Source organism: Choloepus didactylus, chromosome 6, assembly GCF_015220235.1.
Source record: "Choloepus didactylus isolate mChoDid1 chromosome 6, mChoDid1.pri, whole genome shotgun sequence".
In the NCBI taxonomy this organism is placed as follows: Eukaryota; Metazoa; Chordata; class Mammalia; order Pilosa; family Megalonychidae; genus Choloepus; species Choloepus didactylus.
The window spans coordinates 154,592,153-154,618,679 of record NC_051312.1 but is presented as its reverse complement, the minus strand read 5'-3'; the positions used below and the strand labels follow the sequence as shown (position 1 = coordinate 154,618,679).

At 36.3% G+C, this 26,527-nt stretch overlaps 1 protein-coding gene and 1 pseudogene across 1 annotated transcript in view; one reads left to right on the top strand and one right to left on the bottom strand.

Moving 5' to 3' along the window:
- The window catches only part of LOC119538817 (beta-galactosidase-1-like protein 2), a 93,759-nt gene that overhangs the window by 56,574 nt on the left and 10,658 nt on the right, over positions 1-26,527 (bottom strand). The window contains exon 6 of the mRNA XM_037842011.1: positions 1,458-1,526. Coding sequence (XP_037697939.1) covers positions 1,458-1,526 — 69 coding nt within the window. The remainder of the gene's footprint in view (positions 1-1,457; positions 1,527-26,527) is intronic.
- On the top strand, positions 16,934-17,633 carry LOC119535892 (annotated as a pseudogene).

Sequence of the window (26,527 nt, the reverse complement as noted above, 5' to 3'; positions counted from 1 at the left end):
CAGATTTATTATTTCAATTGCCAATTCTAGGAGATGGCTATCAATATCTTCTCCATCTGATAGATTTTTAAAATGAAGGCTTAAAGTGGTCACAGCTTCCTCAAGGTCACATTTTCAGTAAATGGAAGAGCTAAAATTAGAACTTGGGCAGAGAGCTTCCAAAAATTCTATCTTCACTACTGTATTATACTTCCTATTAAAAATACTGCCAGAATGATCTTTCTAAACTGCAAAGGTGAACTTCCCAAATTAAAATTCTCCCACTGATTCTCCAATGCCTTTAGAATAGATTCTAAATTCTGTAAGAAGGTATATAAGGCCAGGATCTGACCATTGGCTATCCCTTCAGCTTTATTTCATGACTGCTCTTCCATTTAATACTTACATTAGAGCCAGAAAGCACTGCTTGCAGTTGCCAAACAACACAATGGATGGCAGAATGTTAATCATCAAACCCATCCCCTTTTCTTCCTGGACATGCAGCTCAACTACATTTCCCAGCCTTCTGTGCATTAAGATGTGGCCATGGGACAGCCAATAGATTGTGAACACAACCAATGAGTTCCAACTCCCATAATAGATTTTCAGTGCTCTCTCTTCCACTTGCTAGCTTGATGCAAACAAGTCTGGTGGTTTGGAAGTTATATGCTGAAGATGGTAGTGCCACAAGTAAGAAAGACTTGAGTCCCTCAACTGCTGTTTGGAAGAGAGGCAAGCTCACTAGGAACACCCATTTTAGATTTTACTTGAATGAAAATAAACCTTTATTGTATTAAACAGTGGAGACTTAAGAGCTGATCTGTTACAGCAGCTAACATCACCTTAATTAGCATATAATTTTGTCTCACATCCTGGACTTAGCCCTTGCTAAACCTTCTGCCTAAAATATCATTCAACCTCTTCTAATTAACTCCTGATCAAATGTTCAAATTAACCTTAGCTATAACTCCTCTGTTGTCTTCCCCAATTCCTTGCCCTAGTTTGCACCATGTATCCTAAGTATGTTATTTGCCTCCCTCTCTACAGAGAATCCATATTCTTGACAGCATAAAGCATATTATCCTTCCATCTCCAGCCCCAAAGACAATGTCTGAACTATAGTAGATGCTTAGTATATATTTTTGAATAAACAGTTATTCTACTTCTGTCATGCCTTAGAGACTCTGTAAACTAGAGCTCAGAAATCTCCTATTTTAGCTGAAAGAGTAGGTCCCTCATGATGGACAAAAATTTAGAAGTCTAGAAGTACAATTTTCTAAACCACATGGTGAATAATAATCCTGCACAGATATGAAGGTCTAGGCTCCACTGTAGTTAATCTAGGGTACAAAACATATCAGAGCTTCCTGAAGGCTCTAAAGCAGAACATAAAGTGCTCCTACTGCTTCATCTGAAACCCACAAAGTCAAGCCCTTGTCTGAACTGCAGAATTGGGCAACTGAAATATTAACATGTACCCCAAATCCAGGTTTCCAGTGAAAACAAAATGACCTCTACTGGGCTCATGGAGGTTCCAGGGAACATGCCTGCAACAGAAAATAACAGAAATATAAGAATCTTTCACTGGACTCCACCTGATTCCATATTGGCTCTTCTGATTTTAATATAGAATCTAGGTTATCTCTACCATGAAGAAGGCTGAGGATTCCAATAGCCAAACCTCTATGTGTGCACATTTATTACCTTGAAATTTTCCTCCCTTTAATGCCCAGAAAAGATTCATTCAGACAGTACTTTTTAATGATTCTGGACTTCAGAATCAGGTAAGATAGATATGTGTGTATATCATATCCTCTGTGACACAACTACACATTTCTCTTTTAAAATGCCCATGAAAACATATAAAAATTTAGATCCACATGCAGAATGGCAACAATGGAAAGCTACCATAAAGCAGAAACCAAAAAGAGTTGAAAAGTTTATAGAATTGGATTATATATTAGTTAAAAGAATAAAATATAACCCAGCAACTAACAACATAAGGTTCACAATGTCCAGTACTCATTAGAAAATTAATATGCATACAAAGAAGCTGGAAAATATGACCCATAACCAGAAAACAAACAATAGAAACAACCCAGAAATAACACATATGATGATGATGAAACTAGAAAAAAAAAGCATAATAAAAATCTATCACAAATATACTCCATATCTTTACTAACTAGAGGAAAACATGACCATAATGAGGAGAAAAATAGAAGATTCCAAAAAGACCCAATTGGAACTTCTATAAATGCAATATCTGAAATGAAAAATATTCTGAATACAAGTAACAGTAGTAAATGAAAAACACACAGTATAGAATTAAAAGCAGAGTAGACAGCAGAAGGAAAGGTTGGTGAATCTTAAGAAATAACAAAAGAACTACTCAAAATGGAAAAGAGAAGAAAGAAGAACTGAAGAAAAATGAGCAAAGCACCAGTGACATGGGACCATTTCAAGAAATCAAACATACATGTAATTGGAGTCCCAGAAAAAGCAGGTGGCAAAATATTTGAAAAAATAAGTACCCCAATTTTCTAAATGTGATGGAAACTATAAACCTACAGATCCAAGAATTTCAATGAGCCAAAAGTAGAATAAACAAGAAGAAAACTATACCATGGAACATCATAATCAAATTGTTGAAGATCAATGAAAAAGAGAAAATCTTAAAAGCAGCCAAAGGAAAAAAGATTACAAACCATGTGTGGAAAAACAAAGAGAAGTTCAGCAGACTTCCTGTCAGATAATATGCAAGCTAGAAGACAATGGAGAGACAAAAATTTGAAGGAAAAAAACACCTATCAACCTAGATTCTTTACACATTGAAAGTTCTGAAAATTAAACATGAAATAAAGATATTTTTGAGACAAACAAAACTAAAGAAAATTCATAGCAGCATATTTCCACTATAAAAAATGTTAAAGGAAGTTCTTCAGGCAGAAGTTTAATGATTCCAGGTGGAAATTTGAAGGGAGAAGGAGCACAAAAGTGTTTAATATGTGGGTAAAAAGACATGATTCTCATTTTTAAATTTCTTTAAAATATAATTGAGTATTTAAAACAAAAATAATAAAAATGTATTATGAGTTTGTAGCTTATGGAATTAAAACATATAACACAGCTTAGTATAAAGAATGGGAGGAGTGAAATGGAAGTATACTGTTACAAGATTCTACAATAATATTTATACTTTTTTTACAAAAGAGAATGGATTAAGAATTTAGATATAGAACTTTACATAAGGGCTTTGGATTAAAATCCTGGAATCTTAAAAATGCTAAAAAAAACTATAAATTGTGAAAAGCACATAAGAAACTGGAAATTAAAAAGAGATAGACCATAGAAGGGATCTAAGATGGCAGCATAGAGAGGAGTGGAAGCTAATTAGTCCCCCTGGAACAATTAATAAAAACCAGGAACAACTAATAAATAATCTGGAATAACTGCTGGGGGACAAACGTGACCTTCTAGTCATCATACACCAACCTGAATTGGGAGGAATGCCTGAGATCACAGCATGAAATCTGTAAGCAAAAACCATGGATCCAAGCTGGGAGACCCTTCTCCCCACAGCCCGAGCTGCAAAGCCTTGTGATGCTAGAGAGAAGCTCTCTCCCAGCAAACAAACATAGCTCAGCTGAGCTCCAACTGAGGTTTTAATTAGTGAATGTGAGCTTCTCATTACAATCTATGAATCCCCAAAAAGCAGACAGAGGCTTTGGGTGATGACTGACCTTGGAGAGCCAGAGGGTTACTGTGGACTAGCCCTGAAGGGGACTTTCTGTCCCTATTTCGCCACAGTGTAGAAAGCCTCAGCCATTTTCATTTCCCAGTGCTCTGACCCAGACAAGGGTGGAGATAGCACAGGCAGAGAGAGACCATTGAAATGCTAATGACCTCCCCCTAGGGTGTCTATCGTCTCTAAGAGGAAAGGGGTGGGGCCCATTTCTACTACCTGCCTTCCATTCAGAACCAGACCCCAGAGTCTGGGGGAAAGCAGCCACAGTCCACACCTCCTTATACCAGTCTGGAATTACAGGCTGACAAGCACCACCTGCTGAGCAGAATAGCACAGTGACCTGAAGCATCACAGGGTATACCAATTTTCTAAGACACATCCTCAGGGAAACTGGATACTGAATATTTCTTACTTCTGGGACCTGAACCCATTCTGGTCTGGGAAAACTTGATTGGGGTAACCAAGGAAACCATGCCCAGACAACAGAAAACTATAACCTACACTAAGAAAAATGAAGTTATGGCCCAGTCAAAGGAACAAACTTACACTTCAAATGAAATACAGGAATTGAAACAACTAATAATCAGTCATTTCAAAAAGTTTAGGGAAGATATGGTGAAAGAGTTGAACTGTATAATGAAAACACTGGGCATACACAAGATAGAAATTGAGTTTGAAAAACCAACTTGGCAGAATCTGTGGAAATGAAAGGGACAACACAAGAGATGAAAGACACAATGGAAACATACAATAGAAGATCTCAAGAGGCAGAAGAAAATACTCAAGAACTGGAGGACAAGGTACCTGAAAGCCTTCACACAAAAGAACAGATAGAGAAAAGAATGGAAAAATATGAGCAATGTCTCTGGGAACTTAAGGACAAAACAAAAAGCCAGAATGTACATATCATTGGTGTCCCAGAAGGAGAAGAGAAGGGAAAAGGGGCAGAAGCAATAATAGAGGAAATAATCAATGAAAATTTCCCAACTCTTAATGAAAGACATAAAATTATGGATTCAAGAAGCGCAGCATACCCCAAACAGAATAAATCTGAATAGGCCTATGCCAAGACATTTACTGATCAGATTATCAAATGTCAAAGACAAAGAGAGAATCCTGAAAGCAGCAAGAGAAAAGTGATCCATCACATACAAAGGAAGCTTGATAAGACTACGTGCAGATTTCTCAATAGAAACCATGGAGGCAAGAAGGAAGTGGGGTGATATATTTAAGATACTGAAAGAGAAAAACCACCAACCATTAATCCTATATCCAGCAAAACTATCCTTCAAATATGAGGAAGAGCTTAAAATATTCTCTGACAGACAATGACAGAGTTTGTGAACAACATACCTGCTCTGCAGGAAACACTAAAGGAAGCACTGCAGACAGAAAGGAAAAGACAGGAGTGAGAGGTTTGGAAAACAGTTTTGGGAGATACTAGCACAGCAATGTAAGTACACTGAACAAAGATGACTGTGAATATAGCTGAAAGAGGAAGGCTGGGACCATGTGGGGCACCAGAACAAAAGACAAACCATACAGATTGGGACTGTGTAACTAACTCAGGGAAATCTATGGTGTTCAATGATTGTAATAAAAAGTACAAATATGTTTTTACATGAGGTAAAACAAATGAATGTCAACATTGCAAGGTACTAAAAATAGGGTGGGATTGGGCGGAAAGTATAATCAATGCAAATGAGAGACTATAATTAACAGAAACACTGTATTATGCTTCCTTTAATATAACAAAGGCAATATACCAAAGCTAAATGCATATGGGGGGGGGGTGGGGAATAGGGGAAGGGTATGGGACTCCTGGCATTGGTGATGTTGTCTGACTCTTTATTCTACCTTAGGTTAATGCTATCTTTCCTTTTGTCGCTTTCTAGCTATCAAGTTTCATGGGGTTTTTTTTTGGCTTTTTTTCTCTCTCTCTCTTTCTCTTTTCTTTTTCTTTTGCCTCTCTGCCTTCTTTGACTCTCCCTCTGTCTTTGTGGAAGAAACAGAGATGTCCTTATATAGATAGTGGTAATGGTGCTGAATACATAAATACGTGACTATACAGGGAACCAATGATTGTTTACTTAGGACAGAATGCATGGTGTGAGAACAAAACCATTTTAAAAGAAATGGGTTGATGAGGAAACTGGCACTATATTGAGTGAAGTAAGAAAGACACATAGGATAAATATTGCAGGGTCTCACTGATACGAACTAATTATAATATGTAAACTCATAGACATGAAATGTAAGTTACCAAGATATAGAATGAGGCTAAAGAGTGGGGAGTGGGTGCTTATTATGAGCAGAATGTTAAACTAGGGTGAACTTAAATGTTTGGAAATGGACAGGGGTGATGGTAGCATGTAATGAGAATAATTAACAGTGCTGAAAGGTGTGTGAAGGTGGTGGAAAGGGTAAGCTTCGAGTCATGCATGTCACCAGAAGGAAACATGGAGGTTAAAATATGGGAATGTATAAAACAGTGAATCTTGTAGTGGACAATGTCCGTGATTAACTATACAAATATTAGAAATCTCTCTCACAAACTAGAACAAATGTATGACACTATAACTAGAAGTTAATAACAGAAGGGCATATAGGGAAAACTATATACCTATTGCAAACTATATACTACAGTTAGTAGTATTTTAACATTCTTTCATCAACAGTAACAAATGTACTATACAAACACTATGAATCAATAATGGAGGGGCGTGGTTAGGGGTATGGGAGGATCTGAGTTTCCTTTTTTCTGTCTTTATTTCTTTTCTGGAGTAGTGAAAATGTTCTAAAAATTGAAAAAAAAACTAATTGTGTTGATGGACGCACAGCTGTATGATGGTACCAAGGGCAATTGATTGTACACTTTGGATCTTCGGATGGTTGTATGGTATGTGAACAATCTCAATAATATATATATATATATATAAAATAAAAAATTAAAAAATTAAAAAAAAATTTTAAAAAGAGCTAGACCTAGAATGGTAAAGGATATTAAAGAAACTCATAGAATGTTATGCAAAATTGTGCATGACATCTCTAGTGAATGGAAAATTGTTTTTTTAAAATAGAAATTACTTGCTTGGTTATAAATAAAAGATCTGATTAAATGAGAAAGTGTAGAAGAAAATTGCAATTACCCTCCACATACACCCTTGTACACCAATTCCAACATGAAGAAAAACATTTTACTAGTAATTTTTTTTAAATTATAGGAATCAACTTCCAAGGTCCCATTCATTGAAAAGAATGTACCACATTAATGCAAGGTGTAAATAATAAGGAGAGTATATGGGAACACTGTATTTGCTGCATGATTTTTCTGTAAGCCTACAATTTCTCTAATTAAAAATTTTAAACAGCCAATAAAAGAGAAAAAATGCCAAGGTCCCTTGCTGTGTAACACATAAATTAAATTCATTTAATAAAACTAATATTAAAATGGAAAAAAAATAAAGACTAGTCATATTTTATTTAGATATATTTTTGAGCATTTAATATATGCCAGATACTATTATAATCACTAGGCATATTACCAAAAACAACATAGTCAAAAAAAATTTTGCACTCATGAAATTCACATTCTGGGAACAGGGAAGAGTTTGAGCAGGATTGGTATTAATTCTTTCTGGAATGAGTGGTAGAATTCACCTGTGAAGCCTTCTGGTCCTGGGGTTTTCTTTTTTAGGAAGTTTTTAATGACTGATTTAATCTCTTTACTTGTGATTGGTTTGTTGAGGTCTTCTATTTCTTCTCAAGTGAGTGTAAGTTGTACACTCTAAACCCACTTTTCTTTATATGATAAATAATAGCTATTTCAAACAATAGCTAATATTACAGGTAATTAAGACATGTTAGTTAAAATGAAATGAAATAGTTAAAATTATTAATTTGAGATCTATGCATAAGACATAAAATAGGAATAAAATAACCAATGAAACAGAGTATATAAATTATTATTTGCACATCAATATTTACCTACCACACTATAATGCCATGAAGGCAGTAATTAATTTTATCTTGTCCACCATTTTATCTCAAGATCAATATAGAGAAATGCTCAATAAACATTTTTGGAAGGAAGTAATAACATGGAGAGCTAGACTACAACTCCTACTAGGGAAAACAAGTGTTGTGACTATATATATCAATCACTCTCAACTATGAAAAACAAGTTTTCAAGACAATGATTTTAGCAAAAACACTTAGTTATTCTTTGGTCCCTTAAAGTTTCCCACTAAAATTATTATAGAATATAATAAAGCAAGAGTACTTATTTTACTTAAGGAAAATTACTTTTAAAAATTTTTGATTGGCTTCAGATTAATATCTATGTAGCCTAACAGTAAAAAGCAATAAGTTTAATTTGAGATATTAAACTTTATACCCTGAAGAAAATTCTTATTAAGCAACTTTAAGCAAAATATTTAATTGATTATGTACTAGACCACAAAAAAAAAAAAAAATCTTTCAAAGAACAGAAATTGGATAGGGCTAAGTTACCTTGTACCTAACCATGTATATACAAGGCTATTTACTGCAGCATTGCTTGTAATTACAAAAATTGGAAATAACCTTTATTTTGGTCAGTACCCAATTTATTACATACATTACTGTGTAGCTAGAGGAGCATAATCATTGAGTATAAACTTGAAAATACAATGAACTTGAATGAATTTCAACTCTGCCACTTAGAAGTATAGACAAGCTACTTAAACTCTCTAAATGTCAATTTCCCAACTTATACATGGGAATAAAATAATGCATGTAAAGTTTAGCATAGTGTCTGACAGGTAGTAAGGATTTTATGGTTAAAATAATAATAGCAACAAAAATGGTAAATGATGCATATTTTATACTTAGCAAAAATTAAAACGATTTTGTGCATCTTTATGTCTCACTATGTAAAAATAATGATTCATTGTTACATGAAAAAGTACATTGCAAAAGAGCATACAGATCATGCATCATCATCCTGTTTGGGGCCACAAAACTGTTCTCAATGAATTTAAAAAGACTGAAATTATACAAACCCTTCTCTGATCATAACGGAATGAAGCAGGAAATCAATAACAGGCAGAGAACTAGAAATTCACACGTATATGGAGGTTAAACAACATACTTTTAAACAACCAGTGGGTTAAAGAGAAATCAGTAAATATCTCTAGATGAATGAAAATGAGAACACAACATATCAAAACTTATGGGATGCAGAGAAGGCAGTGTTGAGAGGGAAATTCATAGCCCTAAATGCCTATATTAAAAAAAAAGAAGATAGAGCTAAAAGTAAAGAACTAATTTTATACCTGGAAAAACTAGAAAAAGAACAGCAAAGTAACCCCAAAGCAAGTAGAGGGAAAGAAATAACAATGATTATAGCAGAAATAAGTGAAATTGAGAATTTAAAAAAACAATAGAAACAATGGACATGAACAAAACCAAAAGTTGGTTCCTTGAGAAAATCAATAAAATTGACAAACCTTTAACTAGACTGTCAAAGAAAGAGAGTAGATTCAAATAAATAAAATCAGAAGTGTGAGGAGGGACATTACTCCTGAACCCACAGAAATAAAGGAAAGTTCTTAAGAAGATATTATGAACAACTCTATGCCAGAAAATTAGACAACTTAGGTGAAATAAACAATTTCCTAGAAACATATGAAAAAACTGCACTCACTAGAGAAGAAATAGAAGACATTAAAAAACCAATCACAAGTAAAGAGATTAAATCAGCCATCAAAAACTTCCTAAATGGGATGTGGAGAAATTGGAACTCTTATTCATTGTTAGTGGGACTGTATAATGGTTCAGCCACTCTGGAAGTCAGTCTGGCACTTCCTTAGATAACCAGATATAGAGTTACCGTTCGATCCAGCGATTGCACTTCTCGGTATATACCCGGAAGATCGGAAAGCAGTGACATGAACAGATATCTGCACGCCAATGTTCATAACAACATTATTCACAATTGCCAAGAGATGGAAACAACCCAAATGTCCTTCAATAGATGAGTGGATAAATAAAATGTGGTATATACACACAATGGAATACTACACGGCAGTAAGAAGGAACGATGTCGTGAAACATATGACAACATGGATGAACTTTGAAGACATAATGCTGAACGAAATAAGCCAGGCACAAAAAGACAAATATTATATGCTACCACTAATGTGAACTTTGAAAAATGTAAAACAAATGGTTTATAATGTAGAATATAGGGGAACTAGCAATAGAGAGCAATTAAAGAAGGGGGAACAATAATCCAATAAGAACAGATAAGCTATCATGGGTAAATTTAACATTCTGGGAATGCCCAGAATGACTATGGTCTGTTAATTTCTGATGGGTATAGTAGGAACAAGTTCACAGAAATGTTGCTATATTAGGTTACTTTCTTGGGGTAGAGTAGGAACATGTTGGAAGTAAAGTAGTTATCTTAGGTTAGTTGTCTTTTTCTTACTCCCTTGTTATGCTCTCTTTGAAATGTTCCTTTATTGTATGTTTTTTTAATTTAAAAAAAAATTTTTTTTATTTTTCATACAGTTGATTTAAAAAAAAAGTTAAAAAAAAAACACAAAAAACAAGAAAAAGAATATGCAGAGCCCCCTTGAGGAGCTGGTGGAGAATGCAGGGGTATTGGCCTGCCCCACCGTGAGGGTTGCTAACATGCCCACAGACGTAGGGGACTGGTGGTTTGATGGGCTGGGCCCTCTACCACAGGATTTGCCCTTGGGAAGACTGTTGCTGCAAAGGAGAGGCTAGGCCTCCCTATTATTGTGCCTAAGAGCCTCCTCCCGAATGCTTCTTTGTTGCTCAGATGTGGCCCTCTCTCTCTAGCTAAGCCAACTTGGCAGGTGAAATCACTGCCCTCCCCCCTACATGGGATCACACACCCAGGGGAGTGAATCTCTCTGGCAATGTGGAATATGACTCCCAGGGAGGAATGTAGACCCGGCATCGTGGGACGGAGAACATCTTCTTGACCAAAAGGGGGATGTGAATGGAAATGAAATACACTTCAGTGGCAGAGAGATTCCAAAAGGAGCTGAGAGGTCACTCTGGTGGGCACTCTTACGCACAATATAGACAACCCTTTTTAGGTTCTAATGAATTGCGGTAGCTGGTGGTGGATACCTGAAACTATCAAACTACAACCCAGAACCCATGAATCTCGAAGACAGTTGTATAAAAATGTAGCTTATGAGGGGTGACAATGGGATTGGGAAAGCCATAAGGACCACACTCCACTTTGTCTAGTTTATGGATGGATGAGTAGAAAAATAGGGGAAGGAAACAAACAGACAAAGGTACCCAGTGTTCTTTTTTACTTCAATTGCTCTTTTTCACTCTAATTATTATTCTTGTTATTTTTGTGTGTGTGCTAATGAAGGTGTCAGGGATTGATTTGGGTGATGAATGTACAACTATGTAATGGTACTGTGAACAATCGAATGCACAATTTGTTTTGTATGACTTTGTGGTATGTGAATACATCTCAATAAAATGAATATTAAAACAAAAAACTTCCTAAAAAAGAAAACCCCAGGACCAGATGGCTTCACAGGTGAATTCTACCGATCATTCCAAAAAGAATTAACACTAATCCTGTTCAAACACTTCCAAAGATTTGAAGAGGAGGGAACACTACCTATCTCATTCTATGAAGATAACATCACCCTTATACCAAAGCCTGATAAAGGTACTACATGAAAGGAAAATTAAACACCATTTTCTCTAATGAATATAGATGCAAAAAATCCTCAACAAAATGCTATGAAATCAAATCCAACATCATATTAAAAGCATTATACATCATGATCAAGTGGGTTTTATACCTGGTATGCAAAGGTGAACAGAAGAAAATCAATTAATGTAACAAATCAAAGGGAAAAAACACTTGATCATTTCAACTAACACAGAAAAGGCACCTGACAAAATCCAAAATACAGATAGAAATAGAAGGGAACAACCTCACCAGGATCAAAGGCATATATGAAAACCCCACAGCTAACATCATTCTTAATGGTAAAACACTGAAAGCTATCCAAGACCATGTGCAAGGTCTTGGTACAAGACAAGGGTGCCCACTGTCTCCACTGTTATTCAACATTGTGCTAGAAGTTCTAGCTAAAACAATTAGACAAGAAAAAGAAAGAAAAGACATTCAAATCAGAAAGGAAGAAGAAAAACTTTCACTACTTGCAGATGACATGATCCTATATTCAGAAATTCCTGGAAAAAAAAAACTATAACAAAACTACTAGAGCTAATAAATCAGTTCAGCAAAGTGGCTGGACACAAGATCAACAACCAAAAATAAGTAGCGTTTCTATACACTAGTAAAGAGCTATCCAAAGAGGTAATCAAAGGAAAAAAAATCCATTTACCGTATTAACTAAAAGAATAAAATATCTAGGAATAAACTTAATCAACTATGTAAAGGACTTCTACACAGAAAACTATAAAACATTGCTAAAATACATTTTAAAAATCCTAAATGTTTCCATGTTCATGGATTGGAATACTAAATATTGTTAAAATGTCAATTCAACCCTAAATGATTTACATAGTCAATGCAATACCAATCAAAATTACAGCAGCCTATTTTGCAGAAATGGAAAGTCCAATAATCAAATTTATTTGGAAAAGCAAGGGGCCCTGAATAACCAAAAACATCTTGAGAAAGAAGAACAAAGTTGGGGGACTCACATTGCCTGACTTTAAAGCATTTTAAAAAGATACAGTCATCAAAACAGCATGGTACTTGTATAAAGATAGATGTATTGATCAATGGAATTGAATTTAGAGTTCAGAGATAGATTCTCACTGCTAGGGCCAATTGATAGTTGACAAAACTCCCAAGTCCACCTAACTGGGACAGAATAGTCTCTTCAACAAATGTTGCTGGTAGAATTGGATAGTCATATTCAAAAGGATGAAAGAAGTCCTCTATCTCACCCCTATACAGAAATTAACTCAAAATGAATCAAAGACATAAATATAAGAACCAGGCCCATAAAACTCCTGGAAGAAAATGTAGGGAAACATCTTCAAGATCCAGTGATAGGCAATGGTTTCCTGGACTTTACATCCAAACACAAACAGGGAAGAAGAAATAAATAAATGGGACCTCCTCAAAATTAAATGCTTTGGGGTTTCAAAGAACTTTGTCATGAAAGTGAAAAGGCAGCCTACTCAATGGAAGAAAATATTTGGAAACCACATGTCTGATAAGGGTTTAATATTCAGAATATATAAAAAATTCCTACAACTCAACAATAAAAAGTCAAACAACCCAATTTAAAAATGGACAAAAGACTTGAACAGACACTTTTCCAAAGAGGAAACACAAATGGCTAAAAAGCACATGAAAAGAATGGTGCAGCCACTGTGGAAGACAGTTTGGCAGTTCCTCAGGACACTAAGTATACAATTGCCATATGATCCAGCAATCTCACTACTAGGTGCCAACAAACGAGATAATGTAGAGGAAATGCACAATTTCCTGGAAACACATGAACAACATAGACTGACCAGAGAAGAAATAGAATACCTCAACAAACCAATCACAAGTAAAGGGATTCAATCAGTCACCAAAATGCCTCCCATAAATAAAAGCCCAGGGCCAGATGGCTTCACAGGGGAATTCTACCAAACTTTCCAAAAAGAGCTGACACCAATCTTACTTAAACTCTTTCAAAACATTGAAGAAAATAGAACACTACCTAACTCATTTTATGAAGCTAACATCACTCGAATACCAAAACCAGGCAAAGATGCTACAAGAAAGGAAAACTACAGGCCAATCACCCTTATGAATAGAGACAAAAATTATCAACAAAATACTTGCAAATCGAATCCAGACACATTAAAAAAAAAATCATACACCATGACCAAGTGGGGTTCATTCCAGGCATGCAATTGTGGTTCAACATAAGGAAATCAATCAATTTAATACAACACATTAATAAATCAATAGGGAAAAATCAAATGATCACCTCAATAGAAGCTGACAAAAGCATTCAACAAAATCTAACATCATTTTTTGATAAAAACACTTCAAAAGGTAGGATTGAAGGAAACTTCCTCAATATGATAAAGGGCATTCATGAAAAACCCACAGCCAGAATAGCACTCAATGGTGAGAGACTGAAAGCCTTCCTTCTAAGATCAGGAACGAGACAAGGATGCCCGCTGTCACCACTGTTATTCAACATTGCGCTAGAAGTGCTACCCAGAGCAATCTGTTAAGACAAAGAAATAAAAGGCATCCAATTTGGAAAGAAAGAAGTAGAACTGTCATTATTTGCAGATGATATGATCTTATATTTGGAAAACCCTGAGAAATCAACAACACAGCTACTTGAGCTAGTAAACAATTTTAGCAAAGTAGCAGGATACAAGATTAATGCACATAAGTCAGTAATGTTCCTATACACTAGAAATGGCCTAATGGAAGAGACACTCAAGAAATAGATTCCATTCTCAATAGCAACTAAAAAAATCAAGTACCTAGGAATAAACTTAACCAAGGATGTAAAAGACATACACATAGAAAATTAAACAACTTTACTAAAAGAAATAGAAGGGGACACAAAAAGATGGAAAAATATTCTGTGTTCATGGTTAGGAAGGCTAAATGTTGTTAAGATGTCAATTCTACCCAAACTCATCTACAGATTCAATGTAATTCCAATCAAAATTCCAACAACCTACTTTGCAGATTTGGGAAAGCTAGTTATCAAATTTATTTGGAAGGGAAAGATGCGTTGAATTGCTAAAAACCTTCTAAAAAAGAAAATCGAAGTGGGAGGACTTACACTTCCTGACTTTGAAGTTTACTATAAAGCTACAGTAGTCAAAACAGCATGGTACTGGCACAAAGACAGACATATTGATCAATGGAATTGATTAGAGAATTCAGAAATAGACCCCCAGATCTATGGTTGACTGATCTTTGATAAGGCCCCCAAACCCACTGAACTGGGACATAGCAGTCACTTCAACAAACGGGGCTGGGAGAACTGGATATCCATATCCAAAAGAATGAAAGAGGACCCCTACCTCACACCCTACACAAAAATTAACTCAAAGTGGATAAAATACCTCAATATAAGAGACAGTACCATAAAACTCCTAGAAGATAAAGTAGGGAAACATCTTCAAGTCCTTGTATTAGGAGGTTGCTTCTTAGACTTTACACCCAAAGCACAAGCCATGAAAGAAAAAATAGATAAATGGGAACTCCTTAAAATTAAAAGCTTCTGACCTTGTGCCGGTTTGAATGTATTGTGTCCCCCAAATGCCATTATCTTTGTGGTCTTGTGGGACAGACGTTTTGGTGCTGGTTAGATTTGCTTGGAATGTGCCCCACCCAGCTGTGGGTGGTGACTTTGGTGGGATACTCCCATGGAGGTGTGACCCCACCCATTCAGGGTCGGCCTTGATCAGTGGAGCCATATAAAACATGTTGACTCAAAGAGACTGAACGGAGTGCAGCTGTGAGTGACGTTTTGAAGAGGAGCAAGCTTGCTAGAGAGGAACGTCCTGGGAGAAAGCCATTTTGAAACCAGAACTTTGGAGCAGACGCCAGCCATGTGCCTTCCCAGCTAACAGAGGTTTTCTGGATGCCATTGCCATCCTCCAGTGAAGGTACCTGATTACTGATGTGTTACCTTGGACACTTTATGGCCTTAAGACTGTAACTGTATAGCCAAATAAACCCCCTTTTTATAAAAGCCAGTCCATTTCTGGTGTTTTGCATTCTGCAGCATTAGCAAACTAAAACAGACCTCAAAAGAATTTGTCAAAATGGTAAAGAGACAACCATCTCAATGGGAAAAAGTATTTGGAAACCATGTATCTGATAAAAGACTGATATCTTGCATATATAAAAAAAATCCTACAACTCAATGACAAGAGTACAGACAGCCCAATTATAAAATGGGTGAAAGATATGAAAAGACAGTTCTCTGAAGAGGAAATACAAATGGTCAAGAAACACATGAAAAAAATGTTCATCTTCACTAGCTATTAGGGACATGCAAATTAAGACCACAATGAGATTACATCTCGCACAAATTAGAATGGCTGCCATTAAACAAACAGGAAACTACAAATGCTGGAGAGGATGTGGAGAAATTGGAATTCTTATTCATTGTTGGTAGGACTGTATAATGGTTCAGCCACTCCGGAAGTCAGTCTAAGGCAGTTGCTTAGAAAACTAGATATACAGCTATCCTTTGATGCAGCAAGTTCCCTTCTTGGTATATACCCAGAAGATCTGAAAGCAGTGTCATGAACAGATATTTGCACACCGATGTTCATAGAGGCATTATTCACAATTGCCAAGAGATGGAAACAATCCAAATGTCCTTCAACAGATGAGTGGATAAACAAAAGGTGGTATATACACATGATGGAATACTCTGCAGCAGTAAGAAGGACTGAGGTCCTGAAACATATGACAACATGGATGAATCTTGAAGACATAATGCTGAGTGAAATAAGCCAGGCACAAAAAGAGAGCCATTGTATATTACCTCTAATGTGAACTCTGAGAAAAATGTAAAATAAATGTTTTATATTGTAAAAAAAAAAAAAAAAAAAATGGGGGAAGTATATGGGGTATGGTGTTTTTCCTTTTTGGAACAGTGAGTATGTTCTCAAATTGATTGTGGTGATGAATGCACAACTCTGTGATTATACCAGAGCCACATTGATTGTACCCTTTGGATGGATTATGTGATGTGTGAATAAAAATTTTTTAAAAGAGAACAAGATAATATAATTTAAAATGTACACCAATAAATTGGAAAACATTTTAAAAAGAGCCTACAAAGTATAATTCCATTTTGTGAAAAATATAATAAACTTCTTATTTTATAAGCAGAAAAACAAAGGATTCATTATTAAAAATGATTTTTAAGGGGTCCGGTGTCCGGTGGGCCAGGAAAAGAGGGCCCAAAAGTTAGCACTGGAATTAGAACTGGAGGAGCTACCCCTCTGATCCCGGCCAAAAGTGACTCCAGAGATGGGCTGGTGGTTGTGAGGTAACCGTGCCTGAATTTGTCCAACATGGAATGCAAGCATCTATAACTGTGGGCTCGTCCACCTGTTTGTCAAGATCTGCTTTTCCTTGCCCCATGAAAGGAAGGTGACGAGGTACACCTTTTTTTCCTAAAGGAATTGATCATGTCAGAAAGAAAGGAAGCTGTGTGGAATGCTGTCTGTGGAAATTTGGAAGACAATAAAATAGCATTCAGTTCTATAGGGAGCTTCTTTGGATCAAGCTATGGTAAAAAATGTTTCAAAAAGGCAAGAAAACAACACAGAAGTAGTTCTCAAAGTACTGAAATCAGTACCAAGAGCACGTCTGTAGATGCCAGCCTTGGGGGATTCTCCCCATCCAGTACTGTAGCCAGCCTCGAGACAGGTTCCAACGAAAGCTCAGGACAAAGCAACAATAATTTAGATTCCCGTGTAGAATTTCAAAAAAAGTATGCTGGTGCCATTGAGAAACTGAAAGTCTCAGGGGGAAAAAGTCTTGAAGAACCACTGGACCTGATAAATTATACGGATGTCGCCCAGCAAGATGGAAAGTTGGCTTTTGTTTCTCTAAAGGAAGAATTTATTATGGGAGTTTCCAAGTATGGTATAATGTGTCAATATTAGATCAGTATGGTGATGTTCAGCAGAGGCATATTCCACATTTAATCATCCGGATGATGGTCTAGGGACAGGAAAAATCTTGCTGGCTCTGGAAACCACAGACACAAGCAATGATGAATACAGCCTATGGCTTTATCAGTGCAACAGCCTGAAAAAAGCAAAGGCAATTTGTAGCATTTTATCCACTGCTTTTGACTCTGTATTATCATCCAAGAAATCTTGAATTCTGCAGTCAAGTGCAAGTCAACTTCATTTGGAAGAAAGTTAGGATGTTTTCTAAATAGTTCTTTTTCAATATGCAATGTTGAACTATTATGGAACTTTGGTGAATCTTTGTTCTAAATTTTTTTGAAGAAAAGGAAATGTGTAAAATATTGATCATCTGTTTTTATATTAAAATATGTCTTAAAAATGATTTTTAAGTACTGAAAAAATAATGTAATATTATCCCTGGCATCATGGGATGGAGAACATCTTCTTGACCAAAAAGGGGATGTAAAAGGAAATGAAATAAATTTCAGTGGCAGAGAGATTCCAAAAGGAGCCAAGAGGTCACTCTGGTGGGCACTCTTATGCACAATATAGGCAACCCTTTTTAGGTTCTAATGAATTGGAATAGCTAGCAGTAAATACCTGAAACTATCAAACTATAACCCAGAACCCTTGAATCTTGAAGATGACTGTATAAAAATGTAGCTTATGAGGGGTGACAATGTGATTGGGAAAGCCATATGGACCACACTCCCCTTTGTCCAGTGTATGGATGGATGAGTAGAAAAATAGGGACAAAAAAAAAAAAGGCCCCCAGTGTTCTTTTTTACTTTAATTGTTCTTTTTCACTTTAATTTTTATTCTTATTATTTTTGTGTGTGTGGTAATGAAAATGTTCAAAAATTAATTTTGTTGATGAACGCACAACTATATAATGGTACTGTGAACAACTGAATGCATGCTTTGTATGACTGCATGGTATGTGAACATATCTCAATAAAAGTGAATTTAAAAAAAAGAAAAATGGCTTGGCATTATTTATAAAGCTGAACATACATGTACCCTATTACCCATAAACTCCATTCCCAGATGTATATCCAACAGAAATGGTTACATAAACTCATCAGAAGACAAGTACAAGATCATTCATGGCAGCACTTATAATAGCTAAAAACTGAAAATAATCCAAATATTTATCCACAATAGAAGTAAATATTGGTAGAATTATCAGTGGAATTCTATACAGTTATGAGAATGAAACAACTATTAAATGATAGTATTATGACAATATTATATGACAATAATAAGACAATATTATTGAATCTCACAAAAGTAATCTTGAGCAAAAGATTCAGATACAAAAGAGTATATATCATATGATTCCTTTTCATAAAGTTAAAAAACAAGTAAAAGTAATTTATGCATTACAGAATGGATAATAGCTTCTTCTTGAAGAAGTCCATGAGAGAGATTCTGAGATGTTGGTATATTACAAGATCTTGGCCTGGGTGCTGGTTACAGGATTATGTTCACTTTAAGAATATTTAATGATCTATGCACTTATTTTTTGTATACATGTCAAACTTTAATATTTTTAAAAGAAAATTAAAATAAAGAAGAATGGGGAAAAATAATTGAGAACTTCCAGTACCAGTAAGGATATACTATGTAATTTGGACCAAACCTCCCACTAAGACAAACTAGAAAAAATGAACAAAATATTTTTAAATTGCTAAAAGGCATCAGAAAGCTTTGAGAAGCAATGAAGAATTATGGAACCAAGACCAGACAGAGGACAGAAACCCAGAAAATGATCCAGCATTTGGGGTTGCTTTCTTCTAGTTCTGAAAGAGGCATCTGAGGGCTTAGCAGTGTTTCTGGGGCTGGGAGAACAAATTTGAAATCTGGGCATCCCAAAGGGGCTATGCCTGAGAACAACCCCCCACCATACACACAAACTTTAGGTTGAAACCCTGAAGGACAATTCTCTAGTAGTAAAGGGTAAACAATAAACAAACTAACTTCAATAGAATTGAACACAAGCTTCAAATAATAGCAATTCCTGGAATTGAATTAAGATGATCTTAAAGTCTTAATATCACTAACTGCCAGCCAGAAGCAAACCATAACATTCTTTGAATGAAAATAAAATTATCCTAGGCCTCAAATTATTTTTACAAGTTTTTAAATACCAGTTCTACCACCCATTTTTTTAAAAAGTCATGCAAAGAGAAATAATCATATAAATGAAAAAACATATAATTGAAACAGAAAACATTCCAGATATTTATCAGACACACACTATAAAATTTAATTTTGATATTTTCAAAGAGATAAAAAAAAAGATTGATCATTTTTACAGAGATCTTAGAATTATATTTAAATAACAAAAAGAAATTCCAAAACAAAAAAATTCAGTAACTGAAATTTATTAACCCAATGGATATGTTTAGCAGCAGAATACACATGGGTAAAGAACTAGTGGCTTGGAAATATACAGAGCTTAGCATACATAGAAAAAAGAGGGAAAATGCAGAAGAGAGGGTAAGAGGGTGAGAGACATGGAGAAATATTTTTTTAAGCCTAACATATGTGCAACTGGAACTCTGGAAGAAGAGAGAATGGAGCAGGAGCGATATTTACAGAGAAAAATAGCTGGGCATTATTAGAAGATGCAATAACATATTAAGCCAGAAATCCAAGAAGTCTGGTGAACCCAAAACAAAATAAAGAAAAAGAAAAGCATAACTAAGCAAAGCTTAAGAAAACTGCTGAAAATGAAACACCAAAAAACATTGTAAAGGTCTTCAGAGCAACTGGAAAGAAAGATATGTTACCCTCAAAGGAGTATAAAAGAGATCAACAGCCAACGACACAATGGAAACAATGAAAGCCAGAAAGCAATGGCATATCTTTATAGTACTGGAAAAAATAACTGGCAACATATACCCACTGAAAACATTCCTCAGAAATAAATGGGAAATGAAGGAATTTTCAGACAAACAAACAGAATTTTGTCACCAGAAAATTTACACTAAAGGAAATTTTTACAATGTGTTTTTAATGCAGAATTAAAATACCCAATAGCATATGTATCAGGATGGTAGTAACTGGAGATAAAATGTTCTAAAGTTTTTACATTACCTGGAAGTGGGTAAACTACAAGGGATGATTCATTGTTGATAAGTCAAGAATGTATGTTGATTTATTCTAAGATTATACTCTTCTTCCCCTTTGAGCATTAGAATGTCAATTTATGTTAAAGTGGTGGTACCATTAATTTTTCAAAGAAAACTCATGGGTTTAAGTTAAATGGTACATACCTCTCAAGCTAATAGAGTAAAGGAAATGGAATGGTAAGAAAAATACTCCATTGTTTAAAAGAAGGGATTATATTTTTTAAATAGCAAAGAAAAAAATTAAGGAATTAAAAACTTGGAAAGGGGACAAGGCTATTAGATATTAAAACAATATAAAACTAGAAAGCCAAAATACCGTTTGGAAAAAAGGGTGTAATAAACATAAATAAAATACAAAGGCACAATAATTAAAAATGTGAATAGATAAAACAATGCATCCAATACCAATAATAGCCTAGAAATAACCCCCATCATGTGTTCTCAAACACTAGACAAGAACTACTGGCCTTGAAGTGAAGTTATTGTGAATCCATACTGAAAATTTTTAATGATTAAACACCTGTCCAGAGAAGTGATTTCATCAGAGTGAGATGCTCCCAGTTGCTTTTCCCCCACAGAAACTTTAAACAATGACCCCAAGCTGGCAGAACCATCTTTCTCAGAGCTCTGGAAAAGAGTTAAAGAGTTGCAGTAATAGGGTGAGTGCTGAATCAAGAAAAATGGCATATTAAACATGGTAGGAAACACTCATGGTGCACTTGCTGGCCCTTGTCCTACCACCCCCTGGCTTGGTGTGGAGCTGGTCTGTCTATGCTCCCAGTGTGGGTCCCTCATCCCTGTTCCAGAGGGAGCAAAGTAACCCTTTTGCACATACTAGGGTGCACATATGTCTATGCCAGTCTGTCTGGTGGGAGCCTGAAAGACTGAACCAGGACACTCATCATAGGCTTGCCATCTCGGAATATGCCCTGTGCATAGGGGTGGCTCACAGGGCAGCTAGAATACTGTTAGAGAATAGTCAAATTGCAGTTGCCTGGTGTGCCGGTTTGGATGGTATTATGTCCCCAAAACACCATGTTCTTTGATAAAATCTTATGGGGACAGAAGTATTTAGTCTTGATTAGGTTGGAACCTTTGGATTGGGTTATTTCCATGGAGATGTGACCCACCCAACTGTAGGTGATAACTCTGATTGGATTATTTCCATGGAGGTGTGGATCCACCCATTCAGGGTGGGTCTTGATTTAATCACTGGAGCCCTATAAAAAGAGCTTACAAACAGAAGGACCTCAGAAGAGCTGTGAGTGACATTTTGGAGAGCAACTTAGAAAGACATTTTGAAGACAGCCATTGAAAGCTGATGCTGACATTTTGGAGAATGCCATTTTGAAGCACAACCTGGGACAAAGCAGACACCAGCCATGTGCCTTCCCAACTAACAGAGGTTTTCCAGATGCCAATGACCTTTCTTCAGTGAAGATACCAAATGTTGATGCCTTACCTTGGAAACTTTATGGCCTTAAGACTGTAACTTTGTAACCAGATAAACCCTCTTTATAAAAGTCAATCCATTTCTGGTGTTTTGCCAAATGGCAGCATTAGCAAACCAGAACACCTGGAGAAAAGGATTGCTGACTGTAGGACATACAGTGTAACACCTGGGAACAGGAGAAAATACTATTTTCTAGGGGAAAAGTGACATTCAGATCCATGAAAATGGAAGAAGTCCTAGGGCCATGCATGCATGCCCAGGACAACATATGTTGGGGATTGAATTGTGTTCCCTCTAAAGACATAGTCAATTCTTAGTTCCTAATGCCATAGGTGTGAACCCATTTGTAAATACTATGCATGAATATGTTACAGTAAGTCAGTGTGTAGGTTTTATCAGTGAATAGGATCTTTGAAGATTCTATTTAGATGTTGCCAACTGAATCAGGGTATATCTTAATCCATATTACTGGAAGCCTTACAAAGGTAAACCTGGAGATTGAGAAGCCAGAGTCAGAATAAGTCACAGGAAGAAACCAGAAGTAAGAGAAAACCATGGGGAGAAGCCAGAAGTCAGAAGAAACAAGATCAGACATGTTTCTGTCTGACATGAAAGAGTGATAACCATGAGATGGCAGGTAGAGATGCAAGCCAAGGAATCCCAAGGATTGTGGCAAGGCAGCATCAGAATGCTACAGACTTCAGGAAGAAGCATGTCCTTGCTGAAGCCTTGATTTTTGATCTCTAGCCTCACTAACTGTGAGTCAATAAATTACTGCTATTAAGCCACCCCATTGTGTGGTATTTGTCACAGCAGCCCTGACAAACTGAGAAAAGATGCATGCTCATAAAAGACTGGGAAGGACCCTATCCATGTGCCTCAGGCTGTTATTTAAACTCTATATTAGCAGGCTAAGCTCTCAAGGAGAACATTTGTACAGGCCAATCTGCCCAGGCTGGAAAGGTATTTTCTTTCTTTACTTTTCTTCTCTCTCTCTTTTTTTGTTAGCTCCTGACATTCAAGAAAGTCTCTGTCATAACTCTAGCTGAATACAAGCTTAAGGAATATAAGCTAGAGATAACACATTAAAAGATCAAAACACCCAGTGTGTAACAAACAACTGAAAGACATACAAAGAAAGGAAATGATGGCTCATGTAAAGGAACAAGATAAAGCATTAGAAGCCATCAACAAGTAATGACAGATCTTGGACATATCAAAGATTTTTTAAAAATTGTCCTAAATATGCTCAAAGAGCTAAAAGAAAATGCAGCAAAAGAACTAAAGGTAATCAAGAAAATGATAGAGAAACAAAAAGGGATACAAATAGAGAGATAGAAGTCATAAAAGGAAACTGAAGAGAGCTGAAGGCCACAGTAATGGAAATTAAAAATTCCTCAGAGGGGTTCAATAGCAGATCCAAGCTGGTAGAAGAAACAATCAGTGAACTTGATGGTAATACAATTGAAATTACTCAGTCTGACGAAAAGAAAGAAAAAAAGAATGAAGAAAAGAGCCCTAGAGACCTGTGGGACACCCTCAAGTATACCAATATAAACATTGTGACAGTCCCAGAAGCAGCAGAGACAGAGAAAGAGGCAGACAGAATATCCAACTAAATAATGGCTAAAAACCACCCAAATTTATGAATATCATGAATATAAACATCAAGAATCTCCACAAACCACCAACAGAATAAACAAAAACAGACACATACTGAGACATAAATTAATCAAACTATCAAATGCCAAAGATAAAGAGACAGTCCCAAAAGCCACAGAGAAGCAATGTACCATGTACAAGGGATCCTCAATAAGATTAAGTGACAATTTCTCACTGTAAACCATGGAAGCAGGAAAATAATGGGATGAAATATTTAAAATGCAGAAAGATTTAAAAAAATGACAACCAATAATCCTAATCTGGCAAAACTGTCTTTCAGAAATGAGGGAGAGATTAAGACATTACCAGATAAACAAAAGCTGAGGAAGTTCATCACCACTAGACTGGCCTACAAGAAATGCTAAAGGAGTTCTTCAAGTTGAAAGGAAAGGATACTCACAATAGGGCAAAGCCACATGAAGAAATAAAGATCCTGGAAAAGATTATGACATAAATAACTATAAATGCCAGTACTATCATATTTCTGATATTTCACTCCACTTTTTACTTCCAACAGGATCTAAAATGCAAATGCATAAAAAGTAATGACAGATCAATGGTTTTGAATGTATAATGTATGAGTATGTAATTTGTGACAAGAACAAAATAAAGGTGGGGGGACCAAGGAGTATAGGAACAATTTTTCTATGCTATTGAAGTTAAGTTGCTATCAAACCAAATGAGATTTTTATTGATTTAGGATGTTAAAATTTAAGCCCTAAGGTAACAACAAAGACAATATCAGAAAAAGATGCGCAGAAGGAAATGAAAAGGGATTCTAAAGAGTTCATGAGAAAAGATAAACTAAATACAAAAAAAGTAGCAATGGAAGGACTGAGAGACAAAAAAGATATGATTTTTGAAAACCTAACAGTAAAATGGTAAAAGAGAGTCCTGATTCTCAGTAGTTACTTTAAATGTAAATTATTTAAAATCTCCAATCAAAACTAAGAGATTGGCAGAATCAGTTTCTTTTAATGACCCAAATATATTCTGTTTACAAAAGACTCACCTTAAATTCAAAGACACGAGTGTGGTGAAAGTGAAAGGCTGGTGTTCCAGCTTGCTAGAGCTACTGTTATGCAAAATACCAGAAATGGATTCACTTTTATAAAGGGGATTTATTAGGTTACAAATTTACAGTTCTAAGACCATGAAAGTGTCCAAACTAAGGCATCAACAAGAGGATATCTTCACTGAAGAAGGCCAATGGCATCCAGAACACCTCCATCAGCTGGGAAAGCATGTGGCCAGCATCTGCTGCTCCTTTGCTCCTGGGTTGCATTTCAAAATGGCTTTCTCCAAAATGTCTCTGGGTTTCTGGCTCTCTCAGCTCTCTGCTTGGTTCTCCTGGGGCGTTTCACTCTAAACATCTCAGAGTCCTCTCTTAGCTTCTCCAGGGCAAACTCTGGGCTTCAGCTCTTAAACGTCCTTTAAGATGGATGTTTGCACATCCAAACATCCTTCTGTCTGCATCTTCCAGCATCTCCAAGTGTCTCATTCTGTGCCAGCTCTTATCTTCTCCCAGGGGAAACCTCTGGATTATATATCTTAGCTTCTCTCTAAAATTTCTCTCTCAGTTTCTCTGAGCAACTTCTCTCTGTGAGCTCTCTTAAAGGACTCCAGTAACCTAATTAAGACCCTCCCAGAATGGGTGGGCTTACACCTCCATGGAAACGATCTAATCAAAAGGTCCCATCCTAATCAAAAGACTAATAAGCCTGCCCTACAAGATTGCATTAGAGAACATGGCTTTTGTGGGGGACATAACAGATTCAACCAGCACATTCCACCCCCTGAACCACCCCCCCAAAAATGTCCTTTCTGAATGCAAAATTACATTCATTCCATTCACAATATCACAAAAGCTTCAATCATTTCAGTAACAATAAATAAGTACATGTCTTATCAAAATCGGTTACAGGCATAGTCTGTCCTAAGGCAAAATTCTCTTCTGGCTGTAGATATGTGAAACTTAGAAGTTAATCTTCTTCCAATATACAAAGGAGGAACAGTCACAGGATAAACAATCCCATTGCCACAGGGAGAAACTGAAAGGAAAACAGGGGTCAGGGGACCAAAACAGTTCCAATAACCTACAGGGCAAATTCTATTAGATTTCAAAGTCTGAGAGTCATCTACAAAATGATGTTTTATCCTTGGGGTTTGAGAGAGCAGGAGTCCCACCCTTTTTCAAGGGCCTTGGCAGCAGCCCTTTTCTCTCCAAATGCTAGGGTGATTGCTTCAACATATCCATGCATTGGGGAGACCACCTTGTTCTCAGCCCCACCCTCCTCAAGCATCCGGGCACCATCCAGACTCTGCATCTCCAGGGCAAAGGCTGTCTCCTCTCTGAAAAGTGAGGTGGTGGCAGGTTCTCCCCAGTCCCCAGGGAATGTGCTCCAACCTCTCTGAGGCCTGGGGCACCAACACTTTCTGAACAATGGAGAGGTCAAGCTCTCCTCAATTTCCCAGGCATCTGAGAATCTCTTAAACTCTAGGGCATTCTTAAACTCACCCTATCCACATGCTTGTGTGGGTCCACTCTCCTGGCCCAAGGTTTCTTACTCCAGACCTTAGCTTCCATGTTTCTGCCCTTGAAGTCATCCTTCCTTCAACTTGTCCCTTCTCCATCCCCTCTAGCCCAGATGGACAGTGGTTCCATTTATACAGATCTCACAAAAAATTTGTTGGTTTGGCATGCAGCATACAGGGGTCAAAACCAAATAGGATTTTCCACAAATCCTTCCTGGATAAATCCATCTCTAATAATGGCTTGTACTGCAATGACTGGCTGGTTCCAGGTTTTGTTAAATTCTCACATGCAGCACT